The 27,805-nt window shown below is 31.0% G+C and overlaps 4 protein-coding genes across 4 annotated transcripts; 1 reads left to right on the forward strand and 3 right to left on the reverse strand.

The window, feature by feature from the left end:
* Nucleotides 1-6,496: 6,496 nt before the first annotated feature.
* LOC145955457 ((+)-neomenthol dehydrogenase) lies at nucleotides 6,497-10,234 on the reverse strand. The gene is made up of 5 exons (XM_083070222.1): nucleotides 10,055-10,234; nucleotides 9,542-9,788; nucleotides 9,323-9,379; nucleotides 7,208-7,387; nucleotides 6,497-7,119 (listed from the first exon to the last, which is right to left on the reverse strand). The coding sequence occupies exons 1-5, from the start codon at nucleotides 10,072-10,074 to the stop codon at nucleotides 6,739-6,741; spliced, it is 885 nt and encodes a 294-aa protein (XP_082926348.1). The 5' UTR covers nucleotides 10,075-10,234; the 3' UTR covers nucleotides 6,497-6,738.
* Nucleotides 10,235-16,921: 6,687 nt separating this feature from the next.
* On the reverse strand, nucleotides 16,922-19,978 carry LOC109797926 ((+)-neomenthol dehydrogenase). Its single transcript, XM_020358096.3, has 5 exons — nucleotides 19,769-19,978; nucleotides 19,174-19,420; nucleotides 18,992-19,048; nucleotides 18,027-18,206; nucleotides 16,922-17,436 (listed from the first exon to the last, which is right to left on the reverse strand). The coding sequence occupies exons 1-5, from the start codon at nucleotides 19,786-19,788 to the stop codon at nucleotides 17,059-17,061; spliced, it is 882 nt and encodes a 293-aa protein (XP_020213685.1). The 5' UTR covers nucleotides 19,789-19,978; the 3' UTR covers nucleotides 16,922-17,058.
* Nucleotides 19,979-21,224: 1,246 nt separating this feature from the next.
* On the forward strand, nucleotides 21,225-22,376 carry LOC145955970 (G-type lectin S-receptor-like serine/threonine-protein kinase At1g11300). The gene is made up of 4 exons (XM_083071521.1): nucleotides 21,225-21,253; nucleotides 21,307-21,382; nucleotides 21,456-21,658; nucleotides 22,199-22,376. Exons 1-4 carry the CDS (start codon nucleotides 21,225-21,227, stop codon nucleotides 22,374-22,376), a joined length of 486 nt encoding a protein of 161 aa, XP_082927647.1.
* Nucleotides 22,377-23,193: 817 nt separating this feature from the next.
* Nucleotides 23,194-26,110, reverse strand: LOC109797607 (glycosyl hydrolase 5 family protein). The gene is made up of 3 exons (XM_020357700.2): nucleotides 25,501-26,110; nucleotides 24,057-24,666; nucleotides 23,194-23,746 (listed from the first exon to the last, which is right to left on the reverse strand). Exons 1-3 carry the CDS (start codon nucleotides 26,080-26,082, stop codon nucleotides 23,322-23,324), a joined length of 1,617 nt encoding a protein of 538 aa, XP_020213289.1. The 5' UTR covers nucleotides 26,083-26,110; the 3' UTR covers nucleotides 23,194-23,321.
* Between the last annotated feature and the right edge of the window lie 1,695 nt (nucleotides 26,111-27,805).

Consider the following 27,805-nt stretch of genomic DNA (forward strand, 5'->3'; position numbering starts at 1 on the left):
GCAAAAAGAAAAGACCTATTCAAACTAACACCAAATTAGCTTAGACTCTACTACTCTGCAAGGGAAATTGGAACATCTAAACCAGAGCTTTTACCAGATCTTGTCCACAATGCTTATATGACTGTTATCAAGTATTGACACTCCATATCTTACAGATTACAGAGGAAACGAAACGTTTTGATTTTATTAAGTTGAACATTCGTCTATGAAGAACCTAAAAACTCATTTGTACCGAGCATAAGCCATGATAAGAGCAGCAATTTATATCAAAGGCAAAAAAGAATTTTGGACAAAAACGATCATCAAAATCAAGACAATCTTAGACACATTTCCTAAAGCCAAAAGAAGTGAATAGATCAACTTTCAATTAAGAAATTTACTAATATGCCAAGCTGATCTACATATAGGAATATGATTCCTAACTTGTTGTTGTTGGCTACTGGAGAAAATCTAAGGAGACAATGGTTGGTTAATCCCTAATTTGATTCTTCCACAGACTTCAGTTTTAGTCCCTGCCATTCATGATAACCACTCTTAAGACTATGTGCAACGATATTTAAATATGTATTTTAAGTAACATGTGCCAGTTCCACGGTCATTAACAGAAAATGAAGAATAAGAACAGATTTAATAGCTAAATGCTCACCTGCCGCTGGAAGATCTGAACTTGAGGGATCAGGCGAGAGGGCGAGCGCGGCCACGAGAGGGAGAAGAAGAGCGGGACAGGCAGAAGAAGAAAGTAGAGGGGCGACGCGGGTGGGTGAGGGAGGTGGTGGTGCAGCGTGGGGAGGGAGAAGAAGATGAACAGGGAGGGATGAACTTTAAAAGTCACGGGGAGGGAGGCGCGGCGTGGGGAGAGGGAGAAGAAGAAAGGAGAGGGGCGCGCGGGTGGGGAGGGAGAAGAAGATGAAAAGGGAGGGATGAACTTTAAAAGTAACGGCTGTTTATGAATAATACCTTTTTTAAAATTTTATATACATACATAATTTATTTGACCTAAATTATGAAGTTAATTATTAAATAAATAAAAAAATTAAATAATTTATTTTAATTTACACTGTAGTATAAATTATTGACCATACATTAAATTTACAGTATAGTATAAATAAAGAATAATAATAAAATTATAAAATTATTATTATTAATTATTGCTATTTTTTCTCCTTTTAGGGTTTTTCTTTCTTTTTTATTATGTATTTTTTGTTGATTTTCCTTTTTTTTCTGATCAATTTTGTCTTGTGATGCTATTGTTGCTGTGTGTGACTGTTGTTGCATTTTGTTAATCGTCACTGATCTTGTTCACTTATCTTATAACTCTAAGAAGGGTTTAAATATATCAGTTATGGATTTTGTTGTCTTGAAATTATTTGTTGTAACATAAGAATTATTTGCTGAATAAAAATCAAAGAATATGTTGTCTTGAAATTTTTGTTGAAATAATATTTTTTATTTTTTAGGAGAAATATAAGGAGCGTCTAATTGAAGTCAAGCAACAAGCTGCACAGGATGACACAGAGGGCTCTGCTTCTACTTGTATTAGTGATAATGAAGTTTATTTGCAGGTGGTTAAAAAGAATACGAAGGGGAACTTGTATGGGCTTGCTGGATTGACCAATGATTTCATTCTCTCAAGACTTCCACAATCTTCTATGTCACAGCCATCACCAGTCACTGCAGGGGTGATAGAAGAAATGCAAAATAGGATAGCTAAATTAAATGCTGAGCTTGCTGCAAAGGAAGCAAAGGAAAAAGGATTGGAAGAGCATATACGACAACATGATGAGAAGATGCAATATATACTACGCCATCTCAACATTGACCCTTTAAGGCCAACCCCTCCTGCACCGAGTACTACCCCAGATGATCCTGAGCATGGTGTTGATGATGCTCTTGATGAGATAGCAGAAGACCCTTAATTAAGCTTCTTTATTTTACTTATTTCAGGATATTTTGTTGTATTTCACTATTACTTTGTTGAAGTTTAAACGTTTTATGTTATTATCGTGTTTTTAGCATACAATATTGACATAGTTATATTTTATTTACTTTTCACTATAATATAAATTTACATTGATCAAATTATTTCTTTTAGTATGTTATAGTTTATTGTTATAAATTGTGTAATAAATATATTGTTAATTTCATATTCATTAACAGGTATAAATTTATAATTTAAAATGAATTTAAAAATACTGGTTAGAATTAGCGACCGAAATAGCGAATGAAATGATTAGTAGCTATTTTAAGTTTTTAGCGACCGAAATAATTCGTAGCTATTTCAAGGTTTTAGCGACCGAAATAGTGACCGAAATTATTCGCAGCTATTTCAAGTTATTAGCGACCGATATAGCGACCGAATTTATTCATAGCTATTTCAAGTTTTTAGCGATCGAAATAGCGACCGAATTTGTTCGTAGCTATTTCAATTTTTAGAGACCGAAATAGCGACCGAATGTGAGCGACCGAATTTATTCGTAGCTATTTCAGGTTTTTTGCGACTGATTTAGAGACTGATTTTTAAAATGTTTTTATTAAATAAATAAAAACTTAGCGACGAAAATTGCAACAAAAAAATTCGGTCGCAAAATTGGTCTCGAGAAGTTAAAAGACCAAAATTTTAGCGACGGATTTTTCGGTCGCTAACTTGCGACGGAAAAAATTATTTACAATAGTGACCAGGGTTTTAACGACGGATTTTTTCGGTCGCTATTTCGATTGCTGAATGTAACAGCAACTAAATTTACCTAAATAGCGACAGATTTTGGTGGTCGTTAAAACTTGATTTTTTTGTAGTACTTTTATAAAAGTGAATTTTATAATTATAAGAAAACAATAATTAACTTCTACTTAAGAAAAATAATGGTAAAATTATTATACATAAAATTACTTCTTTAATCCGTAAGAAATGAGCTATAATGTGGTCAAAGCAGAGAAATTTTCTTTTCTTTTAAAATGTCAAAATCATTAGCATGACTAGGTTCGGTGTAAATGTATAAAAAGTAGAAAGCAATTTTACAAGTCCAACTCAAGTTTGGTGATGACCCCGTTGACCAGTCAAGGTTTGTTCTTTCTCTTTCCCCCAACAATTTGCTGTCAAAATTTGGTCCATATCATAGATGGGAGAAAAATGTGCACTTGGGCTCTGCCGAATTGGGTTTAAAAAATATATGACAAAGAGTCCCTTCCTAAGCCATGCCTTTGCTAGAAACAACAAAATCATCCAATGTGTTAAATTTTTTATATAATATTCTCAATTTTATTATTATTTATTTTTTTTAAAATAGTAGTTTAAATTTTTAGTTTTAAAAAAATAAAGAATAAATATAATATTTTATATAATTATAATACATTAAAATTTTTATTACAAATTCTTTTTTAGTAAAATAAAATAGAATCATATAATATTTATTCTCAATTTTATCATTATTATTTTATTTTAAAAAAAATTCTTAAATTTTAGTTACCATATTTTAATAAATATATAAATATTGATATTTTATTTTTGATACTTTATAAAATTTTATATTTCTGGTAGGAAAAAAATATAGAATATTCAATTATATTAAAAATATTTATAATAACTTAATTATTATAATTACATGTGAAACAAATTAAATATATTATAATTTATATAATACATACATATAAAGTGGAATAGTTCAGTGATTTGTTTAGTGGTCCATAAGAATTATAAGTTATAGGTGTTTATGCCTCTTTATATATTTTTATAATAATTAAATAACTTTTATTAAAAAACAAAGAAGATAAAACCTGCAATTAAATAAGATAAAACGCGCTCCCTAAAATTCAATACACTCCATAAAATTCAATTCAATTGATAAGATAATCTGCAACGTAAAATTCAATTCAATTGATAAAATATCTGCTATAAAGATTTTTATATATTTATTAGTAACGAGAAACTTTAATAATTTTATAACTAAATTAAAATCTAATTAAAATTAATTGATAAAATATATGCTACAAAGATTCTTATATATCTATTATTAACGAGAAACTTTAATAACTTTGTAACTAAACTAAAATCTAGTTAAAATTAATTGATAAGATAATCTACTGCATAAAATTCAATTCAATTGATAAAATATTTGCTACAAAGATTCTTATATATCTATTAGTAACGAGAAACTTTAATAACTTTGTAACTAAACTAAAATCTAGTTAAAATTGTAGTAAAAATCTAGTAAATGTAATCATTGCATTAATTAGTGCCTATAAATAAGCCTTACCTAAATGAATCAAATGAAGTGGGAGGTTACTAAGACTTGAGGGTGGAGAAAAAAAAAATGAGAACGGATTTACGTGGTAACAAAACAAAACAAGAGAAAAAAAAAACTTGAGTGATACTATTTCAAATATTAAGGTAAGGGAGATGAGAACTTTATCTTTTTAAAATTTTATATGCTATTATTTTTATTTATTTGCTATATTTTATGTGTATTTACTTAGTAAGGTGTTCCTAACCTCACTTATTTGCTTAATTTATGATAATTTCTACTCATAATAATTAATAAGGTGTTCATAGTTTATGTTGTTTAATTATTTTATAATAATTATCGTTGTCATTTACTTGATTGGTACTCTTTAATATATTCTATTTACGTAAACATTATTTTATTAAAGCTTAAATAATGATAAATATTCCAATTCATTTAGTGTAATTATTTTTATGATTAACTATAATATAGTTTTGTTAAAATATCTTTAACTTGTTTTGTTGTTATTTCTTCATGCATTTATAAAGATAAAAATTATCTTATGGCCATAAGAATGAAAGTTTGAATTAAATTGTAGTTAGAGGTTTTACCTTTGAGATTTAAATGAGTAAAAACTTAAGGTAAAATAACCTTTAATTATTTGTTATTATAATGCTTATTTATCATGACTAGTCACTACAAATATAATTCAAATTTTTATATCAAGAAGAATTAATATATATTTATTAGTATTAAATATTTCTATGCATATTATGTAATTGTTGATATTTATTGGATAATTATTTTTATTCCTTATGTTTCTTGTGTAATATATGTAATTAATTTATAAAAATAAATAAATAAATATAGATGGACTTTCCAGCGATTTCGGCCCCTTTCCCTTCAGAGATGTGGTATACTCTGGCACTACATGGAGCGTAGACGCGTTAGCAAATACAATCACATTCAATGGAGTGACGGTGTCATCTTTTACTGTCTCTCCATTCCAAGAAGTCCCTACAGTGATTGATGACCCTATAATCATTACTTTCTTTATACCATCGGCTAATCATATCAATCCAATTGTAAATTTATTTCAACCACCTATGTAAATATTATAGTAGAAGTATAAAAGAAACTATGATATGTAAATAGGCACGTATTATAAATATTTTTAAAATAATATGTAATGTAAATATTAAAATCGTATGTGAGATATAAGAAGTTATAATTATGTACGTCATTATAAATGTTATCTATAAAAAATTTTCTTTGTTGTCACGTATAATATTATTAATAATACACTTGTATTTTTAATATATATATATATATATATATGAGGAGGGTTCAAACGACACTGGTGTAACTTTTACTAAGTGTTACACCGCTCAATAACTTTATATTAAATGTGAATTTTGTAAATCCAACCGTTAGATTCAAAGTTCATATCTCTTAGATCATATATATCAAATTTTGTTAAAATTGAACAACAACTTGAAGGTAATCAAAGTGTTCATATTTTAGTATATTTTGAAGTGTATATATTACGTCAATTTTGTTTTATCAGAATGAAGTATCAAATCATCTTAGATTAATATAAAATTTGATATATATGATCTAAGAGATATGAACTTTCAATCTAACGGTTGAATTTTCAAAATTCACATTTAATATAAAGTTATTGAGCGGTGTAACACTTCGTAAAAGTTACACCGGTATCGTTTGAACCCTCCTATATATATATATATATATATATATATATATATATATATAATATTGAAGTTAATACGACTAGGCGTTACAATTTGAATATAAAATAAAATATGATTTGATTTGAATAAAATATTAAATTCAAGTTAATATTTTAGGGTCTCGAGTTAAACTTTTGAATTTAATAAAAAAAAATGATGTTAAAAAAGATAATTTTAATGTACACAAAATAAAAAATAATAATTTTTAACAGAATTGATAAATATTTTTATTAATAAAAAAATTCAAGCTAATGTGATTAAAAGTAATTCAGATTCGAATTACTAAGTTTTTCATTTTACTAATTAATTATCACATCAACATATTCTAAATAACACAATTTCAACTGTAATTTATTTTTCTCTAGTCTAATTCTTTTGCATATTATTTTTAAAGAACTAACTACCTACTTTAGTGATGATTTTATATTTTTCTATACTGCTAAAGTATATAAAAGCTATTTTTGACTGCAAGAATCAGAGTATACAGTTGGAAGAAATAATAGGAAGAGAAAAAATAATAATTGACTGTTTTTCACTATAAAGACAATCCAAACACTATAAACCAATTAATGACAGAGAAAACCAAACAGTTTGGTATGTCTACAAATTATTGGTTCAGAGAATACAATCATAAAGAAAATGCTTAAATACAAGTTTAGAAATATTTTTAAAAAATTTATTTATATGAAAATATTATTTATTTCATTAGAATAGACTCAAACATATTATCTAGTACTAGAAATACATAGAATAGTTTGCATATATATAGTTCAGTAAAAGGAAAGAACTTGATCCCTTAAGAAAAAGAGACCAGAAGGACCATTATCAGGCAACAATGCAAGGGTGGCAGGACACTCAGCACCTTCATCAATGGTTAGAAACCCTACATTCTGGTTCAGATCAGTCTTGACAAAGTCAGGGCACAAACAATTGATGCGAAAACGAGGGAACTTGTTAGCCAGCATTCTTGTGTAGGCATTTAAGGCATTTTTTGACATGGTGTAACCAGATAGAACAGGTGGCCAGTTCTTGGATTCCAATGACCCTTCTTTGTAATCTTTCAGAAACTCCCTAAGCACCCCATGAAGCTTTTCGTTTGTAAGGTTTTCAATGTCACTCATCACTCCTCTTGCCCACTCATTTGGTATATTCTGAAATTATAACCACATAAACAAAAAAAAATTGTTGTTTATTAATTAAGATTCCTATGCATGTGTTTAAATTATGAAATAGTTTTACCTTCAACACTCCTCTTCTAGAGGAAACATTGACAATCCTGGGTGAAGTTGATAGTTGAAGAAGGGGTAGAAGAGCTTCAGTCACTCTCTCCGCACCAAAGAAGTTGATTTCAACACATTCTTCCGCCAACTCATAACTTTGAGGTACTATTATATTCCAATCTGATAATTCACCCCTTTTCTACAACAACAAAATCAAGTGATCATGCTGGTTTTATTCAATAAAACCAACAAATCTTTCATAGCTATTCAAATTCAAAATACACAAATGGTTTTCTCTCATGTTTTCACGCGCGGTCAAATGGTAATTTTTATTTTTTTATTTACAAAACATTCTCTTTAGGTGTAATTATTATTATTTTTCGATCATAATACAAGTAATTATATATAAATTTTTGTTCTATCACTATTCGTTAAATATATATGTTATTAATCATCTTTAATATTTTTAAGAAAGTAGGTTTATATTTAATTCGATTTCGATTTATAAGATGAGGATTAACTCTCCTCACACAATATCATTAGACTTGATGATGATAAATGGCGGACAATCCATTTTAACAGATATAAAATGACTCTAATATTATCTTTAAAAATAAGTTTAAACCGAAATCAACTTGAGAAAATTGATTTTATAATAAAAATTATCTTTCATTATATATTTTTTAATTATCTCATTATTATTAGAATTGAGTTTTTGTGGATAATTAATATTAAATAAAATAATAAAACTGTGCATCACCGCAACAAGTAACTAACAAAATATAAATGGATTATTTTTTTACATTTCTCTAATTAGCTTGGTCTACTGTCCAGTTCATTATTATCACCACGACCAAACACTGTTGACTAGACCTAACTTATTTAGTTATTTTATAGTTTTATCAACACTAGTAAACGTGTGCACTAAACACTAATAGTCAAAACATGCCTACTCTATTATTTCATTACGATACCAAGAAGGACACCTTGAACTTGGACTTCATCTTTCTATTCTCCTTTTTCGTTTCTATATACGTACCTCCTCTAGCAACCTCGATCTCGAGACATGCATGCACATGGGAAATTAATATTTTAACGTATAGCATGATGAAGTATAACAAATAGTTCTATCACATGTAGTGTTTCAAATCGTCAACTGTAGCATGTGATGTGATCATAATGTTGCATTTAACATTTCAATTGCCCTGATCACCATAGCTTGTAATTGTAATCAGGGTTTTAAAAAATGGTTCCACAATTATAATTAATTACGACTGTGCATTATTATTTCTAAACTTTCTACTACTACGTACTATTAATATATTACACATGGTTGGAACTTGTACTTATCCATAATTTTTCGCAATATCAACATCTACTACAAATTAAACTTCAACCACGTACGACTGCAATTATAATGTTAAACTTTGACATAATTATATTAATTAAGTGCATGTTTACTTTTATGCCCATGTAAAACCAAGCAATTCTATGTACGTAGCTTCATAGTTCTACATCATTTATAGCTAGTGAACATGGAAAGAAACACATTATAAGAAAATTATAATTAACTAATTAAAGTCAACTCACTCTCTTTGTGAGCTAACAAATACCCAACTTCACTCAATAATTGAGTTTTGCGTAACTTATGGTCAGTATTGAAGCAAAACAAAACACATTTATAACCAATATTATTTTCATGATTGTAACTATTAAATTGCAGTTTTAAACCTTGTTCTTATGTGTGTACTTTTCCATATTGATTTCATATGAACCAAGGTTTTATATTATGATTGTAGTTACTGTTGTGAAAATGATATTATGAAAAATTGTACACAGTTAAACATGACAAATATAATCACAATCACTACAAGAAAATATTTATCTGTAATGCTAAATAAAAATTGTCACTAAAAATTAAAAAATTATAAATAAACATTTATTTTACTTTGACTCACAGACAATTTACTTGTGTGAGTTATATAACAACGATATTTTAAGTTTCATCTACCACAAATAAATATAAATATAAGTATTTAAATTTTACTTACGGTTATCATATTAATAAGAAAAAAGTATTTGTATGTATATAAATATATATGTCATTTTCCTCGTAGTGAATATGCTTCCTTACCTTTTTAAGAACATTCTCTCCATTTACTATTCCTCCTGGAACACCTGCATTGTTCACCTGCTCCCAAATAGATGAAACATATATCAAGAAAATATTAATTCTGGTTCTTTGTTCCTTTCAAGAATATATATATTTGAGAAACTCAATGGTACCAAAAGTTCAAACTAGCTTTATGAACAAGTTGAAAAGGAGGGAGGGAAAATAGAGACATATACATACCAAGATGTCAAGTTTTCCAAATCGGGTTTTGATGAATTGTGCCAAAGAAGCAACACTGGAAGGGTCAGTAACATCAAGTTGGTGAAAAACAAGAAGATCTGAGAGGCCAAAATCTTTCAATCTTTCCACCGCATCCAAACCCCTTTTCTCATTTCTTGCTGTTAGTATCACCACAACTCCATTCAACGCCAATTTCTTGCATATTCCATAACCAATCCCCTTGTTAGCTCCTGTCACTACCGCATACCTATATCCAAATGATTACATAATTAGATTCTGTTTGAGCACAAATTTAAAAATATTTTTAAGAGTTTTTTAATTTAAAACAAAGAACTCTTTTTTAGTAAAGAAACTCTAAAAAAACACTTTTAACTTATAATCAAATTAATTAAATTAACCTATTCATTCAAGCGTCCATACTATTTTAGCTAGTCATGTAAAAGATACATATAACCTAATGCTTTCTCAAAAGCATATATACAATGATACAAGACAAAATATTCATGAGAGTACCTTTTTGCTTCCTCTCCCATGTTGATGATACCACTCGAATGTATTAGGAGCTTTTTGTTTGCAGCGAGTGTGGTATGGTTTTATAGTTAGTGCAAATGCTCCACCTATTGCTTGCATTTTTCTTGAAATTATAAGACTATCATACTCGTAGAGTTGGGAATTTTCTACTAGAGGTCAACCATGATGCAGCCAATCACGACAAATCAAACAGAAAACTGATTTATTTTATTTTATTTTATCAGCCCCCAATGTAAATTAATAAAGCCAATATGTTTTTGTTAGGTCCAGAGTAGGCTTAATAGTTACTCACAGCTAAAACAAGAGATGAGTAAAAAGAGACAAGGGAGAAAATAACCACAGTAAAAATATTATTTACTGAAAGGGAGGAAATTACAACACTTCTCTCTCTATAACTTACTCCTTTGAATTAGGAGACTACTACTACCGAGAACAGATCTCAAGGTGTATAAGAGAGGAAGAGAGAAGAGAAGAAGATTTGGGATGAAAATTATGGTTTTCAGCTTCCCTATTTATAGGAAAGTCCCAATGGCATTTTCGTAATTTCTCCTAAACTTTTAATATTATTTTATTATTATGTGGGACCCGCTTTTGATTTAAAAATCAAAAATCACCGAAAGTGTTTTCGGTGCTGGCCGCCACAGCTGTTTAACATTTCTCCCACTTGAAGATTATGATTAAGTTAATCATATCTTCACACCATTTCTTCTTTATTGATACTTCATGTTGCTTATGTTTCCAATAGGCCAAATAAGGATCGACACCATGTAAACTTGTCAGTGTTGACAGGCTTTGTCATTACGTCTGCTATGTTTTCTCCTGCAAAATCTGAATCAACATAGCCTTTGACAAAAAACTCCGATCCTTCAAAACATAATGCAACATCTGAGGTTCCTTTGATATATCTAAGGATCCTCTTTACAATACTCCAATGCTCTCTACCAGGATCTGCCATAAACCTACTGACCGCTCCCACTACTTGTGCAATGTCTGGTCTCGTACAAATCATGGCATACATAAGGCTTCCCACCGCTGATGCATACGGCACTCGAGACATTTCCATCCTCTCTGCTTCGTTGCTAGGACTCATACTTGAGGATAATTTGTAATTGACAGGAAGTGGGGTAGAAATTGGCTTACAGTCTTGCATGTTGAAGCGCCGCAAGACTTTCAATAAATAATTCTTCTGAGAAAGCCAAATCCTCCTGTTTTTTCTGTCTCGGTGAATTTGCATCCCTAAAATCTTGTTTGCTGGTCCCAAGTCCTTCATATCAAACTCCCTAGCCAATTGTGCCTTTAATTCTTGGATCTGATCTTTGTTGGGGCCTACCACCAACATGTCATCCACATACAACAGCAAGATGATGAAATCATTGTCATCAAACCTATTGTAGTACGTACAATGGTCTGAACTCAGTCTGTTGTAACCAAGGCTAATAATGAAGGAATCAAATCTCTTATACCAACACCTTGGCGCCTGCTTTAAACCGTACAGAGATTTGGTCAACCTACAAACCAAGTTTTCTTTTCCTTGTTCTTTAAAGCCTTCTGGTTGGAGCATATATATTTCTTCTTGGAGTTCCCCATGAAGAAAAGCAGTCTTTACATCAAGTTGCTCAAGATGTAAATTAAATGCAGCACACATAGCCAGAACAACTCTGATTGTGGTTAATCGAACAACTGGCGAGAATATCTCGTTAAAATCAATGCCCGCTTTCTGAGCATATCCCTTAACCACCAATCTTGCACGATATCTCTCCACTTGATCATTGCCATCACGTTTGATCTTATAGACCCATTTGCAACCAATGGCTTTTCGATCTTTTGGAAGATCAACAAGTTCCCATGTTTTATTTCTATGTAAGGCCTCTATTTCTTCATGCATTGCTGCCATCCACTGAGAAACATCAGAACTCCTCAACGCCTCTTGAAAGGTTGATGGTTCTCCTTCTTCAGTTAAGAGACAGTACGCATCATGACTTGCCATAACATAGTCTGAATGCCAAGATGGTTTCTTCGTCTGACGTGTTGTTCGTCGAACATCTCCATCATTGTCCTCATTTGGTTCTTGTTCATCGTGCTCTTGTTCTGCTTCAGAGGTGTCATCTTCTTTAGATTTTCCTCCTATCTCCACTATACTGGTGTCTTTGATAGTGCTGTCATTTTCCTGCTCCTTTTGCAGTTCAGTTTCTGCAAACACTACATCCCTGCTAACAACAACCTTGCGGGCAGTGGGATCCCACAAGCGATACCCCTTAACATTGTCAGCATAACCCAAGAATATACATTTCCTGGATTTTGGGTCCAGCTTTGTTCTTTCTTGGGAGTTGTACATCACGTACACCGGACATCCAAACACATGTAATGAAGAATAATTTGATGGTTTTCCATTCCACATCTCCATTGGTGTCTTCAAACCAATTGCTGTTGATGGTGAGCGATTGATCAAATAACAAGCAGTTTTGATTGCTTCTGCCCAGAAAGACTTGGCTAATCCTGCAGTTCTCAACATAGCTCTTGTCCTTTCTAGGAGAGTTCGATTCATCCGCTCTGCTACCCCATTCTGCTGAGGTGTATGAGCAACTGTAAATTGCCTCTTGATACCCTCTTGCTTGCAGAATGCCAGAAAATCACCATCTATATATTCTCCTCCATTGTCTGTCCTTAAGCACTTAATCCTTTTTCCAGTATCAAGTTCTACTTGTGCTTTAAATTCCTTGAATACTGGGAACACATCTGACTTCTTCTTGATTGGGTACACCCACAATCTCCGGGAATAATCATCAATAAATGATACAAAATATTTTGCTCCTCCCATGGAAATTTCTGGTGATTCCCAGACATCAGAATGGATCAAGTCAAGTATGTGTTTGCTCCTTGTAGTTACTTTGGCAAATTGTAATCTATGTTGCTTGCTTGTCACACAGTGCTCACAAAATGGTAAGGTTACCATTTTAAGCCCTGACAAGAGATTACGTTCCGCAAGAATTTTCAGGCCTCGCTCTGACATATGTCCTAGTCTACGATGCCACATCATCGTTGCCTCTTCTTGACTTATTGCTGCAACTGATGCATCTGCTTCTTGCAACGTTTCTCCCAAAAGCAAGTATAGATTTGATGTGATCTTCTCAGCTTTCATCACCACCAAATTGCCTTTAACTACCTTCAAGATTCCACCTTCAACGTGGATCTTGCACTTGAGATCATCTAGTTGCCCAATGGACAATAGATTCTTTTTCAAGCCCTTCACATGTCGTACCCCTTGAATTGTACGAACAGTACCATCATACATTTTTAATTTGATAGTACCAACTCCAGCAATTTCCAAAGCATGATCATTTCCCATAAATACGGATCCTCCTGAGATTGATTCATAAGTACAAAACCAATCTCTATTTGGAGTCATGTGCCAGGTTGCACCTGAATCCAGTATCCAACATTCATGGAGTTGTTTTTCGCCTCTAGAACTTATTGCTTCACTGTACAATATTTCTCCATCTTCTTGGGTACTAGCAACACAACCTTGAGAGGTTGACGCTTCAGAATTCTTCCCTCCTCCACTCTTCTTGTGCCAACAATCTTTCTTCATGTGCCCTCTCATGCCACAATTATAGCATTTGAGGTTCTTCCTTCCTCGAGATTTTGATCTACCATGATTTTGACTCCCACTGGAGCCACGTTCCATTGATCTTCCTCTCATCATCGTCAAAGCTTCTGCTTGCTTTGAACTTTCCAGTCTGTCTTCCTTATTCTTTCGCCTGGACTCTTCTTCAAGAATAGCTCCGGCAACATCCTCAAAGGATAGACGACCAACAACATTATTGTTTGTTATGTTGATGATGAGTTGATCATATGAATCTGGTAAACTCTGAAGTAGAAGCTCCGCACGTTCATTTTCCACTATGTTGAAATCAGCTGTTGAAAGCTGAGCAAATAGCGTATTCAGATTGTTGATATGGTCCGTCACTGCTGTGGACTCACTCATTCGAAGAGTGTAGAGTTTCCTCTTTAAGAATATTCTGGTGTGAAGTGACTTGACCTCGTATAATTTTACGAGCGTGTCCCAAATCTCCTTTGCAGTTGTCTTCTCTGCTATGCTCGACAAAACTGAATCAGCCATTGCTAAGTGCAAATTGGCAACAGCATTGTCATCCATTTCTCTCCACTTTTCATCAGTAATATCTGATGGCCTGCCTTCAATTGCTTTAAGACAGTTGTCTTTTCTCAAAATTGCTCTTATCTTCAATTTCCACAGGGAAAAATTGTTCCCGTTGAACTTCTCTATCTCAAACTTTGCTGCCATAATTTCTTCTATTAAACCGACTTAAGTAACTTCCACTAGAATAGTACCGCCTACTGGAACAATGATAAAATCCAGTAACAAGAATAATTCTTTTCTGATGTGACTGATCAGACAATACTGCAGCCACAGAGCATACTAAGAATTTTCTCCGATACTATACCAATGTACACCACAGCGGAATAATAAACAACCTAGTGGCTCTGATACCACTGTTAGGTCCAGAGTAGGCTTAATAGTTACTCACAGCTAAAACAAGAGATGAGTAAAAAGAGACAAGGGAGAAAATAACCACAGTAAAAATATTATTTACTGAAAGGGAGGAAATTACAACACTTCTCTCTCTATAACTTACTCCTTTGAATTAGGAGACTACTACTACCGAGAACAGATCTCAAGGTGTATAAGAGAGGAAGAGAGAAGAGAAGAAGATTTGGGATGAAAATTATGGTTTTCAGCTTCCCTATTTATAGGAAAGTCCCAATGGCATTTTCGTAATTTCTCCTAAACTTTTAATATTATTTTATTATTATGTGGGACCCGCTTTTGATTTAAAAATCAAAAATCACCGAAAGTGTTTTCGGTGCTGGCCGCCACAGCTGTTTAACAGTTTTTACTTTTACACGTTATTAGAGGATATGTGATTATAGACATGTTTGGATAAGTTTCTTTAGAAGCATTATTAGGAGAGAAAAATAAAAAGAAAAATTGAAATAAATTCTTTCATAAAGTAAAACGAATTTATATATGAATTAAAAATAAAATTATGGAGAAATTAATAGGAGAGAATTTTTATAAATTAACTTATGTATAAGCTAATTTTAATTTATGAAAAATTTATTTTATTTTCTTTCTTAAAGTACTTTTAGAGGACTTTATGCCCAACCATGTCCTATATGTGTATTAATATTTTTTAGTGTTAAAATACCATATTGATGCTAATAAATATACATGAGGGATTCTAATCCGAGATTAACTTTAAGCATTTTCTTCCATTATTTTCTTTTAATCTAAAGGTCAGGAGGGTTAATGATCGTTTGAAAGAAGATGAAGAATAAAAATAAAGAATAATTTTTTTAAAGTTACTATTGAAATAACTTGAGCTCATCTCATAATATTGAGTCAGAATTAAAGGAGAACAATGATAATTAATTTTTTTTACAAAATTTAATGACAATAAAAAAGAAAAAAAAAAAAAAGAAGAAGAAGAAGAAGAAGCTAGTTTCATTTCTTTTTTTAACTAATGGATTCAGAATTAAATTACAACTGACTTCCTTTGATTCTTTATTATTAAAAACTGGGCTACCGTCAGTGAACAACACTTCATAAAAAAATAAAACTGTACTGGGCCTATCCTCTTCCGGACCGATGTTGGATCCATAGTTTTAAAAATCGGACCGGTCATCGAACCAGATAAGGTATTGGGTTAGTGGGTCAAAGGTTGAACCGGTGGATCACTAGTTGAACCGCATGACTCGAATTTTATTTATTTTTATTAAAAAAATATTCATATTAAATATATTTTATACTTATAAATTTTAATAAATTCATATCTTATTTTAAATTTTAATTTTTCTATCTTATTTAAAATTATTTTTATTTTTATTTTGTAAAAAATTACATAAAAAATTACATGTTAAACTGTATATTAATACAAATTAAAAATATAAATAATATGTAATATACAATATGCTTGCAATTGATATCACAAAATAATATATATAATATCTACATAGATATTATATTATTAAATATATAATTTAAAATTAATAGTATATTATAAAAGTTATTTAAGTTGTATATATTACAAACAAATACATTAGAACAAGTAATCATTGTTATATTTAATAAGACTCTTTGCTCTTTCATTAAGAGATTCAATTTTCATTATTATTTTTGTGGTTTATGGTCCCTTAAAAAATTAAAAAAAAAAAAAAGAAAAAAAAGTGGTTGAATCGGTTTGACCCACCGGTTCACTGGTTGAACCAGAAAATTGACCGGTTTAGTTCAGTTTGAAACGGGTCGACTGCATAATCGATCCAACTTAAGATTCAAACCGGCTGGACCACCGGTTCCCGATCCAACCGGTCCGACCGGCAGGTTCCATCCGGGTTTTAAATCACTGGTTGGATCAAAGTAGGCACTTTGCTTAAAAGTTTGGGAAACCAAACAACAATAATAATAATAATTTTCTTGCATTGTTAATATTTTTTTTTTTCTATCAATTCATTTGAAATTATGATAAACATAATTTTTTAAATAATTATTATATATAAAATTGATATACTTACATCAGTTACATGTTAATTTGTAATTGAATGACAATATGATTTTTTTAATATATTACTTTTTTTTATTCATAAGAGTTACATTACTTATTCCAATATTAAATAGAAAATTATTAAATAAATAGTCATAAGGGTAGCAGTGGCTGGTTCAGGTTGATCCGAAAAATTTGGATTGTTTCAGAACATGAAAAATACCAATAACATGGAGTGGATTCAGCTTTGGGCCCATAACGATAAGCTAAAATTACTAAAACAATACTATAATATTAAAAGAAAACTTAGTTTATTGCTTTAATACGCAACAACGATAATGTATTTAATACACACTATTATGTATCCAAATTATTTTGTCAAAATCACATTGAAAGACAATGTTGGTACCCAAAACACATGATTGATCAAAAGGAAATCACCTCATCCTTTGAAAAAAAGAGGCCAGAAGGACCATCATCTGGCAACAATGCTAGCCTAACAGGATTTTCAGCACCTTCATCAATGCTTAACAAGCCTTGATTATGGTTTATATCAGTCTTGACAGAGCCAGGGCATACACAGTTTATGCGAAAATGAGGGAAATCCTTAGCCAGCATCCTTGTGTAGGCATTCACACCTGTTTTGGCCATGGTGCATCCAGAAACAACAGATGGCCAATTTTTGGACTCCAATGACCCTTCTTTGTAGTCTTTAAGAAACTCTCTAAACACCTCATCAAGCTTCTCACTTGTGAGGTTCTCAATATCACTAAAAACCCCTCTTGCCCACTCATTTGGTATGTTCTGAAACCACAGAGGAACAAAACTAATAAAACCTTGCCTTGTTTTCTATTTTCGAAAAGATTAATTGATGCTTCATTATTTCTCAAGGAAATAATATATAAGGAAAATCATACAAATTAAACAAATAAAAGGATTGATACGTTTTTAGGATCATGATGTCTTGTTGTACACTGAATGTTCACACACGTCTTTACATTAATGTTTTATTTTTTATTTTGAATTTAAACTCTTGTAAATTTTTTGGTCATCATTCAAAAAGTTTCATATCAATGAAGATTTCGCATGTGTTTATAAATTCATATTCACCTTCTTATTTAATAATGTGAGATTTTGTATTTCAATTTTCAAGAAATGACTATATTCAACGAGACCATCTTAATGAACACAAAAAACCTGTTCAAAAGTTTTCTTCATTTTCTAGTATTTTGTTGATAAAACAATGTGCTATTTTTTTTCTCTACGATTTTCTAGTAGAAGATATTCTAGATTACATAAATTTCTGTACTTTGAAGTGAGTGATTTCTGACAAAATGAAGCGGAGCATGCAGTTGTAAAATGCATATTTGTTTGAATTATGATAATACTTATACCTTCAATAGTCCTATTTGACCAGATACATTGACTATCCTGGGTGAAGTGGATAGTTGGAGCAGGGGAAGAAGAGCTTCTGTTACTCTCTTTGCACCAAAGAAGTCTGTTTCAACACATTCTTTGGCCAACTCATAATTTTGATACAATATTAGATTCCAATCCGATAATTCACCCCTTTTCTACAAGGACAAATTTAAGTTATAACATTATAGAGCACCAAGAATCTAAATAAGCAGAATTAATTAAGCAACAAGTCTAAGTAGCTACTCAAACTGAAATTACAGGGAAATGGAATGCCACATATTTTATGCATGAAAAAATGGTGCAAATGAAATGGTTCTCTTTTTCATGTCTCCTCGAGTTCAAATAGTAATATTGCTAAAGAAGATTTGATATTCTAGAAATGCAGATTTAAAAACAAAAATAACCAACATGATGTATTATGGTTAGCAAATAACCATGTTTCTTAAGCATGTGATCAGAAATTAAATTCTCAAATTAATGTGTATGAAAGAACATTTATCGAGAGAAGTCAACATTTAAATGGATGTTAGTATCTTGAGTTTTGAGTGATTAGTTTATGACTTATGAGTGATTTATAAGGGAAAAATTCCTTATTTAATTAATACATGATTAGTTGTACTATTGTCTATTAGTTCAAGTGGTAAAGAGTATAGTTTTTTAAGTGAAATATTTTCAGATACTAGGAAACTTTGCTCCTGTCTAATTCAAATTAGTCAGAATTTAACATGACTAGCATGGGGAAAATAATGCTAACTTAGCATTGAGTATAACCAAAACTAGTGAACTAGTGGTCCAAAAATAAGATAGAAAAAGTCTATAAGTCATGACCAGCATACCAAACAGACAACTCCTAATTGAATTTTCATATTTTGATTCCCTGTTGACTTTATTTCCGTTAGATCACATGGCTTTCTAATGAGAAACAGACAAGGAACCTCACCCTTTTAAGATAATTCTCTGCATTTACTATTCCCCCAGGAACACCAGCATTGTTCACCTGCACAAATATTATGTCAAACATACCTTAGCTTGATGAAATCAAGAAAATTTTCTGGTTCTTTGTTCTTTAATGATTTGAAAAACTCAAGGGTATACATAGAAGGAAGGAACAGTGATAAGTACCAAGATATCAAGTTTTCCAAATTTGGTTTTGATGAAATGTGCTAAAGAAGTAACACTAGAAGGGTCAGTCACATCAAGTTGATGAAAAACCACAAAGTTTGAGAGGCCAAACTCTTTCAATCTTTCCACTGCTTCCAAACCCCTTTTCTCATTTCTAGCTGTTAGCACCACTACAATTCCATTTGAAGCCAATTTCTTGCATATTCCATAACCAATCCCTTTGTTAGCTCCTGTCACTACCGCATACCTATATCCAAGTTAAGAAATACATATAGTTTGCTAATAGATACGTTTATGATGAACTTCAGAAAACTTACGCAACTTTTGTTTACATGAAATTCATTTTTCAGTTCGTGCATATTACACTGAAGTTTTTCCGTAGAGTTATGTACTACCTAATGATTTTATTTTAAAATGTTTTCTGAGCTTTTATGCGTGTGATTTTCTCGTTCATGTTATGTTACCCTTTTTCAATAAAGTGCTTCTTGACAAACTCAAGCTTCATTACTTCTTTAGTTACCCTAATAGATAGATAATACAAAGTCATAAAAAGCATTCAGAAAACAAAAGTTTTATGAGTATCATTTCTATATACCTTTTTGCTTCTTCTCCCATGTTGATGATGCCTCGCGTATATACTAGAAGCTTTTGTCAATTTGCTGAGAGAGTGGTATGAGATGGTTTTGGTCTGTTTAATTTTCAGATCGTTGGCCTCTGAATTCTTTTATATGGTGAAACTGCTCCATTTGTTGATCTAGTTTTATTTCTCTAAATTATGAAGAGAAGGTACATACATAATTTTGGTTAAAGTATAAAATATGTGTATGCTCCACAGAGAGTGACGTATTTGAAATAGCAAAATACAATAAATTAAAGTACAAGCTGGGAATTGTTTATAGCAGTATGTAGTCCTGAATGAATATTAAAATTATTATATACAGGTAGTTCCAGTTTTATCCATAAGAAAGATTATAAGGACAACAACGAAGATGAAATTCAAGTCCACATGGATTTATTTTAACACAGTAAGTCAGTAACATACGATCGTACATAAATAAAAACATATATAAATTATTTAAGATTTGACTAAAGAGTGTTTTGTGGTTAAAGAAATGAAAGAAAAAGATTGAACGTAGCTGTAATCTATTACCCTCTGTTCTCCTTATGACTATTTGGTTATGTGCTGTTTAGTGTTGGCAAAAATAAGTCCCTGAGTATTTAACTGATTTACCAAATATTATTGTGTAATTTGTAATTTGCTTATAGATTGTAGTGTCCTATTTTCAAAAGAAATATAGATACCGTGTAGTTTCCAAAGAAATTCTTGGATCCGAATTCCAAACTGAAGTTGTATTAAATATATAAATTATATTTAAATTTTGTATAAATTAATATTTTTAAATATATAAATTATATATTTTTTAACAGTAATATATAAATTATATTTTAAATTTATGATAAATAATTTATATTATAAAATAATATTATTTAATTTATTAATAATTTAATTAAAATCGTTAAAATGATGCTTGTCTTTTAGCTTAATCATTAGTTTTTTTTTTTTTGTCCAACGAGGGACTTCATATCTTCTTTGTTTAAGCACTTGATGTAGCACTCTTAATGTATACAAAATTGAAATCATATCTATAATATCTCATATCAATTTTTTCTCTCTTTTATGTGAGGTTGTTGATTTATAAGTTACAATCTTCATTGTTTTTGTGTTGTCGTATAGCTTCGTCTGCTCAATATGTTACATAGTCTATTCAGTTTGATGCATAGTTTGCTTGTTCTGATAGCTATTTTTCTATCCAGTCTTAGACCATGTTTTAATTTACGATCTTTTAATATTTTGCTTTGTGATCATATTCTTAGGAAGGACAATAAATCCTTGCTTCATGGTTTTTAAATTTGCTTTTAATTTTCTTGTTTTGATTAAGTTAGGATTCAGGCAGTAGTAGCTTTGTAAATGTACACTGGCTGCTACTCATGGTATAAGGTTTCAGCATTTATGAAACTAACATATCATCATACATTTTGCCACAGGGGTAATGGATATGCAAGTTCATAATGGAAGCAGGTTTGATGACCTAAGACGATTGGAATCCATGACCTAACATTGTTTGATTTTAGAAAGCTTGCAACTGCAACAAACAACTTTCACTTAGAAAATAAGCTTGGTCAGGGTGGTTTTGGTCCAGTATACAAGGTAATTTTGATCTGTCTAAGTTCATCATATTTCAAGAAACAAGCATTTCAAGTTTTGCCATTTGATTTACCAGGGAAAGTTAGAAGATCAGGAAATAGCAGTTAAAAGACTTTCAACGGCATCCGGACAAGGGATGCAAGAATTTTTAAATGAAGTGGAGGTTATTTCTAAGCTTCAACACAGGAATCTAGTTAGACTTCTTGGCTGCTGCATTGAAGCACAAGAAAAGATGAGTCGAGTACATGCCAAACTTAAGTTTGGATCCTTATATCTTCGGTTAGTTCTCGTAATCCGATGATGGTTCTAAGGAACATAGGTGAAGGGAAACTTACTTGGCTGACATTGAGTCCTTATATACAAATTTGGTGGTTTAGCTACTTTTCTTTTTCTGACTTGAATGTTGTTATCTCACACAATATTTGTCTGACTCTCCTTAAATTCATTTTTGTAGATCCATTGAAACAAAAAACCTAAGATTGGAAAAAAGGTTTAACATAATTGAAAGAATTGTTTAAGGACTACTTTATCTTCATATTACGAATTATACATAGAGATTTGAAAACAAGTAACATATTGTTGGATGAAAGACTAAATCTAAAAATATCAAATTTTGATATAATTAAAAGATTTGGAGACAAGGAAGCGAGGGAAAAAATAAAAAAGAATTGTTGAATCATAGTAAATATGTCTTTCACTTTATCCAATAATATGGTAGAACACTTGAGAGCTCATACATTTAAGCTTTCAATGCAATGACTATATTTCTCCAAAATATGCAATGTAAGGAATTGTCTGTGAGCAATCACATGTTTTTAGCTTTGGAGTTTTACTACTAGAGATTGTTAGTGGGAGAAGGAACACTAGATGTGCGCATATTGGACTTCTGTGTGTTCAAGAACTAGTGAGAGACAGGCCTATCAAGGCCACTGTTATTTCAATGCTTCATAGTGACATTGTGGTTTTCCTCCTCCAAAGCAACCGGCATTATTCATAGTCAGACATTGTCAGGTACTCTGATGCCAACACAAAAGCACGAGGAGTTGTTCTCTATCAATAATGTACCATCAACAAGTTTTTAAGGGAGATAGAAGAATGGTTATAAATATTCTCATGAAAATAAAAAAATTATTTATATGTACTCCCAAAATCAAAATCTTCAGCAGGTAAAGTTCTTGAGGTATGCTAGGAGTGATGGTTTTGAGCAGTCTTTAATTGTTAAATTTCAAAATTTTAAACCATCGTTGTAAAAACTATTGACATGTATTTTTAAGCATGTTTTAACCAACTTCGTTGTTTACAGTAATATATTTCTCTCAAGTAAGCGTGAAAGCACTAGTGCTAGTGCTCCATACCATAATGTAGCAAGGTAAATTGGATTACAAGACCTGTAGCTTTATATGGATTATGTTAAGAAACTAATCAAATTGCAGTGAAGCCGGACAGCACGTGTATGGAATATGAACAAATCGGATAGATTGGAGCAAGACTGAGGTATATAAATCATGGATTTGAGACCAAATGGTAGGTTTCCAGGATCTTGATGGTTCTTCCAATCCAAGCCAAATGGCAAGACCAACACTTGAATGCAAGATTAAGCCAACGTTACTGTTTGATAAAAAGATTAACACATGACAAAACCTATTTTGTATTATTCTGTGTTGGGCACACAAAGGTTTAAGGGGGGGTTTATTGGACACATGATTTAATTATTGGCTATGTAAACTCCTTCTAAAAGGGTGAACATATTATATTTACATTAAGTCACGAAGACAAACCGGTTCTGCCATAACCTTGAACATCAGAAAATAAGGTTTATCATCAAATATCTTACTTTATTATGTAATAATGAGATTTCACTAAACCTAAATATATCACTAAATAGACAGAATATAAAACAGATAAATTCCTGCAATATTAATCATAATCCAGTTAACCTAAGCTACACATTGGCGGCAACAAGCTGGAACCATTGGCTTCGGGGATCATCAAGACATAGAGAATCATCATTTATGCAGATACATTTTGAGGTCACAATGCTGGATGAGTTGGAATCCTTTTCTAAGCAAAGTTGCTTCCCATGTTGATCCACAGTGGCCAAGTGAAGTTTAGACAGTGACTCAGGCTTCCAAGAGCTAGTTTTGCTTTGGCAGTCATCAGAAACAACAACTGGATGCCCTTCTCCGGGCGCGGTTAAGCACTTCTTTGTTCCATGTAGAAGGATTTGAGTCCCTTTTCCACCATGAACCCATCTGTTTTTGTTCTCACAGCTACCAAGTTCAAGTTCATTCTTGTCATTCACTTGGACACAATGACCAGTTAGAGGGTAGTACAAGATATTTACAAGGGGGGCCTTAGAGGTAGGTTCTGCATCAAAAACACACACAAGTTAAAATACAAGATAGGATATTCATATTAGGCTTTCTCCACATGCCAGAAAAAATAGTCATTTATTTGAATCAAGTTTAAATATACCAACACTGTTATCCAATCACAAATCACTATATTTTTTTGATCCATGGACATTGAACTTGGGAATAATGGGATTTACAACACTTATACACACCTTATTCAACCAACAAGACTAGACTCTTACAAATTGTGATGCAAGATTTTTCAATTTTTATAATAACTCCCTTAAAAATCATGTTATTAACTATTAACTCAACAAGCTTACCTTGATTCTTCCTTTGCAAAAGTTGGAACTTGGAAGTGAAGTTGGGGTCTCTCAGGTGATGCCAAGTCTGATCCATTACACCAAATGACTCGTCAAGTTGAACCGTGTCATGTTTAACATAGTAGCTACTATGAAATGCCCACAAACCCCAATCCATGTCTCTTCCAACAAGATAGGTTTGAAGGCATGTCAAGAACCTGTTATCTTCCACTGAAGCACCTTCCTCATTAAACCCAAACTCAGTAAAGATCAAAGGAGTTGCTTTCTCACCAGTGGTAAGGAACCCAGCTCTGTGGTCTATCCCCTTAATGTTATTGGCACATATCCTGTTCAATGGTTGCTTTGTCCATATCTCTTTCAACTTGAGTGTCCCAATTCCAGACCATGAGTACAAGTGTGTCTCAAACACCATTTTCTTACCCAAGTCTATCTTCAACGGTTTACTCTTTAGAAACTGCAACTCAGTGTCGTAGTTCAAACCTGATATAAGCACAAGCACGTTCGGGTTTTCCTTGTGTATGGCTAGCGCTCCTTCGCTCATGTACTTGTACCAATCACGCAGATTTTGGCGTGGACCATGCAATTCATTTCTCAAACTCATTGCCACAACCTGTTAGTGAACAAAAAGTAGTAACAATAAAGTCATCTTATATTCAATTTTTAGTATTGGAAACATATATAACTTAAACAATTCACTTTATTCCCATAGTTCCAAAGTCTAGTCCCAACACACACACAAATAATAATAAATAAATAGTTTTAGAATATGTTTGGAAATACTTATAATCTAATATTTAAATTGTTTTTTTTTAAGAAAATTGTTTATAAAATAAGCTATATTTTTTAAATAACTTAAATTTGTAAACAACTTTTTTTCTTTAAAAATAAGCTCCTTAAACTTTGAAACTTTTGATTACTTCTTTTTCTTCTTTTAAGTTGATTTATTATATAAAAATTAATTTTTTTTATAACTAAACAAAATTAAACATTTTATATAATTTATTCATACTTTCCAAATACACGCTTAATCCCTATACATGTATAAAAGTTAAACTTTGGTCCCTAATGATAACATAGGAGAAAACTTGGTAGTATAATACTGCTACAAAAACTTTATCCCATGATAAACCGTTACAAAAAATTGTGTAGGGACAAAAGCTCTCACTTTTTTTTTATAATTTTTTTATAGGGATTGAAATTTAATATTAGGATAACTATATCAATCAAGTGAGTAGTTTAACTAAGGACAAAAGATACAACTGATGTTGGTATTGTTTTCTATTTAAATTAAACTTTATTCAGTAATATATATTGATATTTAATGAAATATTTTATTACGGAAATAAAAACACTAATTATGATGAGAAATTGTGTGTAGGTTTTATCTTTTAACGAAGAAAAAGAAGAAAATTAAAGGCAAATTAATTAGAAACAGAATACATACAGCATGATTTCCACTGAAGTGTTTGGCTGCCAAAGTAAGGCCATGCACCCATTCCTGAGGATCAAAGTGCCTATCATGGAAGAAGCCATTCTCATCATCATCATTACAGCACCACTTAGGCTGACTCACATGGTTATCAAGCAACACCTTCACATTCTGAGCCCCAAGTTCACGAACCACATCCTCAAAGACCTGAATGTGAGTCTTGGCCAACACAGAAGGGTTGTGCATGGCTATGCCTTCCACCACCTTTGGTGCATCCAAGGATGCAAAGGTGGCATTCACGTTGCCATGGCCATAACGTGTCCACATGTAGATTGCATAGGTGAGACGAACACAGTTGAAGTTGAGGTCCACAAGCTCACCAACGATCTCCTTCAAGGGCCTTCTGTCTAAGCCCTCAGGGATCATTGGTCTGAGGTGACCAGCCCAGTTCCCACACACCAACTTTGCACGTTGCCCTGTCGCATCATCTATGATCCATCTTTTCTGAGTTGATAAAGGGTATGCATTGGAATAATGCGATGATGCAAAGATGGAAACAAGGAGAAGGAGAATCATCAAACGTGAAGATGTTCCCATCTTGTTAACTTTTCATGGCCAATAATTTTCACTGCTTATTGCTTATATAGATATGTTGTGCTTAGAGAATCAGCTAGAATTTTCTGTTGAGATTTTCATTCTAATCAGTTTTTTTTGTTTTGAAAGATTAACAAATTTGATCTTATCCCTTTAGCTACTTTTCCTCTAATGATATTCTTTGAAAGTACTATCTACTTTTTCGATAATATTCTTTGAAACTACTACCTACTTTTTCTATATCTGCTAATCTTTTACCCATCTCATTAACGTTATTCAATGGAATTATGTTTCCTCCTTGCTCAATAACTTCAAATGAAAGGCATATTCACCATATGTGAGATTCTTTGGAGACTAATTACAAAACACCGTATGTGAAAGGCATTTTTATGCTTTTTTTTTTTTTTTCAACTTAAACGGATTCACAATGTGAAAAATGAAAATGGTTTATGCATTTTCAGTTGGTGCAATACCATCTTTCTTAACGTACTTTCAAGTTATTTTGCATTTAGTTAATATGTCAACTTAAAATACTATCATGTCAAGAAAATTAATTATGTGTCATTCTGAATTCTGAATTATAAATTTTTCTCTTTTTATCTACTATGTCATTAATTTTATTAAATAATAATTAAATATTATTTATTATTTTCTATAATTAACATTTTAACAATTCAACATTCTATTTTGGTATAATCTGTATAATAACATTCAATTTACTTTCATATTTTGTAAAATGTTGTCATGTCAACAAAATTATTTATGTGTCATTTTAAATTATTTCTACATAATAATTATAAATTTCTCTCTTTTTACCTATTATGTCATTAATTTTAATAAATAATAATTAAATATTATTTATTATTTTCTATAACTAACATTTTAATAATCAACATTTCATTTCGGTTAATCTACATAATAAAATTTAATTTGCTTTCATATTTTGTAAAATACTTATGTGTCATTCTGAATTATTTCTGCATAATAACTACAAATTTCTCTTTTTTTACCTATTATGTCATTAATTTTAATAAATAATAATTAAATATTATTTTTTATTTTTTATAATTGATATTTTAACAATCAACATTCAATTTCGGTTAATCTGTATAATAACATTCAATTTGCTTTCATATTTTGCAAAGTTAAAATTACCTCCGCTCAGACAGAGAAAATAATATTATATGTATCTATAATAATTTGAATTTCAATTGATTATAACACCTATTCTCACATTATTAATATTTTATATAAAATGTTATTTTCATCAATTGAACTATTGGAATGTAATTATATTTTAATAAAATTGAAAAATAATAAACTGATAATTAAACTATTTTTATTTTTATAAATTTCAATATATATATATATATATATATATATATATATATATATATATCATGTTAATTTAGAATAAACTAGATTCAAGGTAATGGGAACGAATAAGTAATTTGATTTCTAAATTATTTAGTTTGTTATGAAAAACCATGTACTAAAAAAGATGATGCATTAAATTAGTAAATACGAATATATGCATGTTAATTAGTAATTTAACATGCACAATTTTTAATTGAAACTGAAAACTAAAATTTCAAGTATTATGCTTAAAAATAATTTTATTATTTTATATTAAATAATTTATTATTTATAAATATCATCCATTTATAAATAATTTTATTTAATTAATTAATTAATAGTCTTAAAAATTAAAATATAGACGTGGATT

This window comes from Cajanus cajan, chromosome 3, assembly GCF_000230855.2.
Source record: "Cajanus cajan strain Asha chromosome 3, NIPB_CcT2T_4, whole genome shotgun sequence".
Classification (NCBI taxonomy): Eukaryota; Viridiplantae; Streptophyta; class Magnoliopsida; order Fabales; family Fabaceae; genus Cajanus; species Cajanus cajan.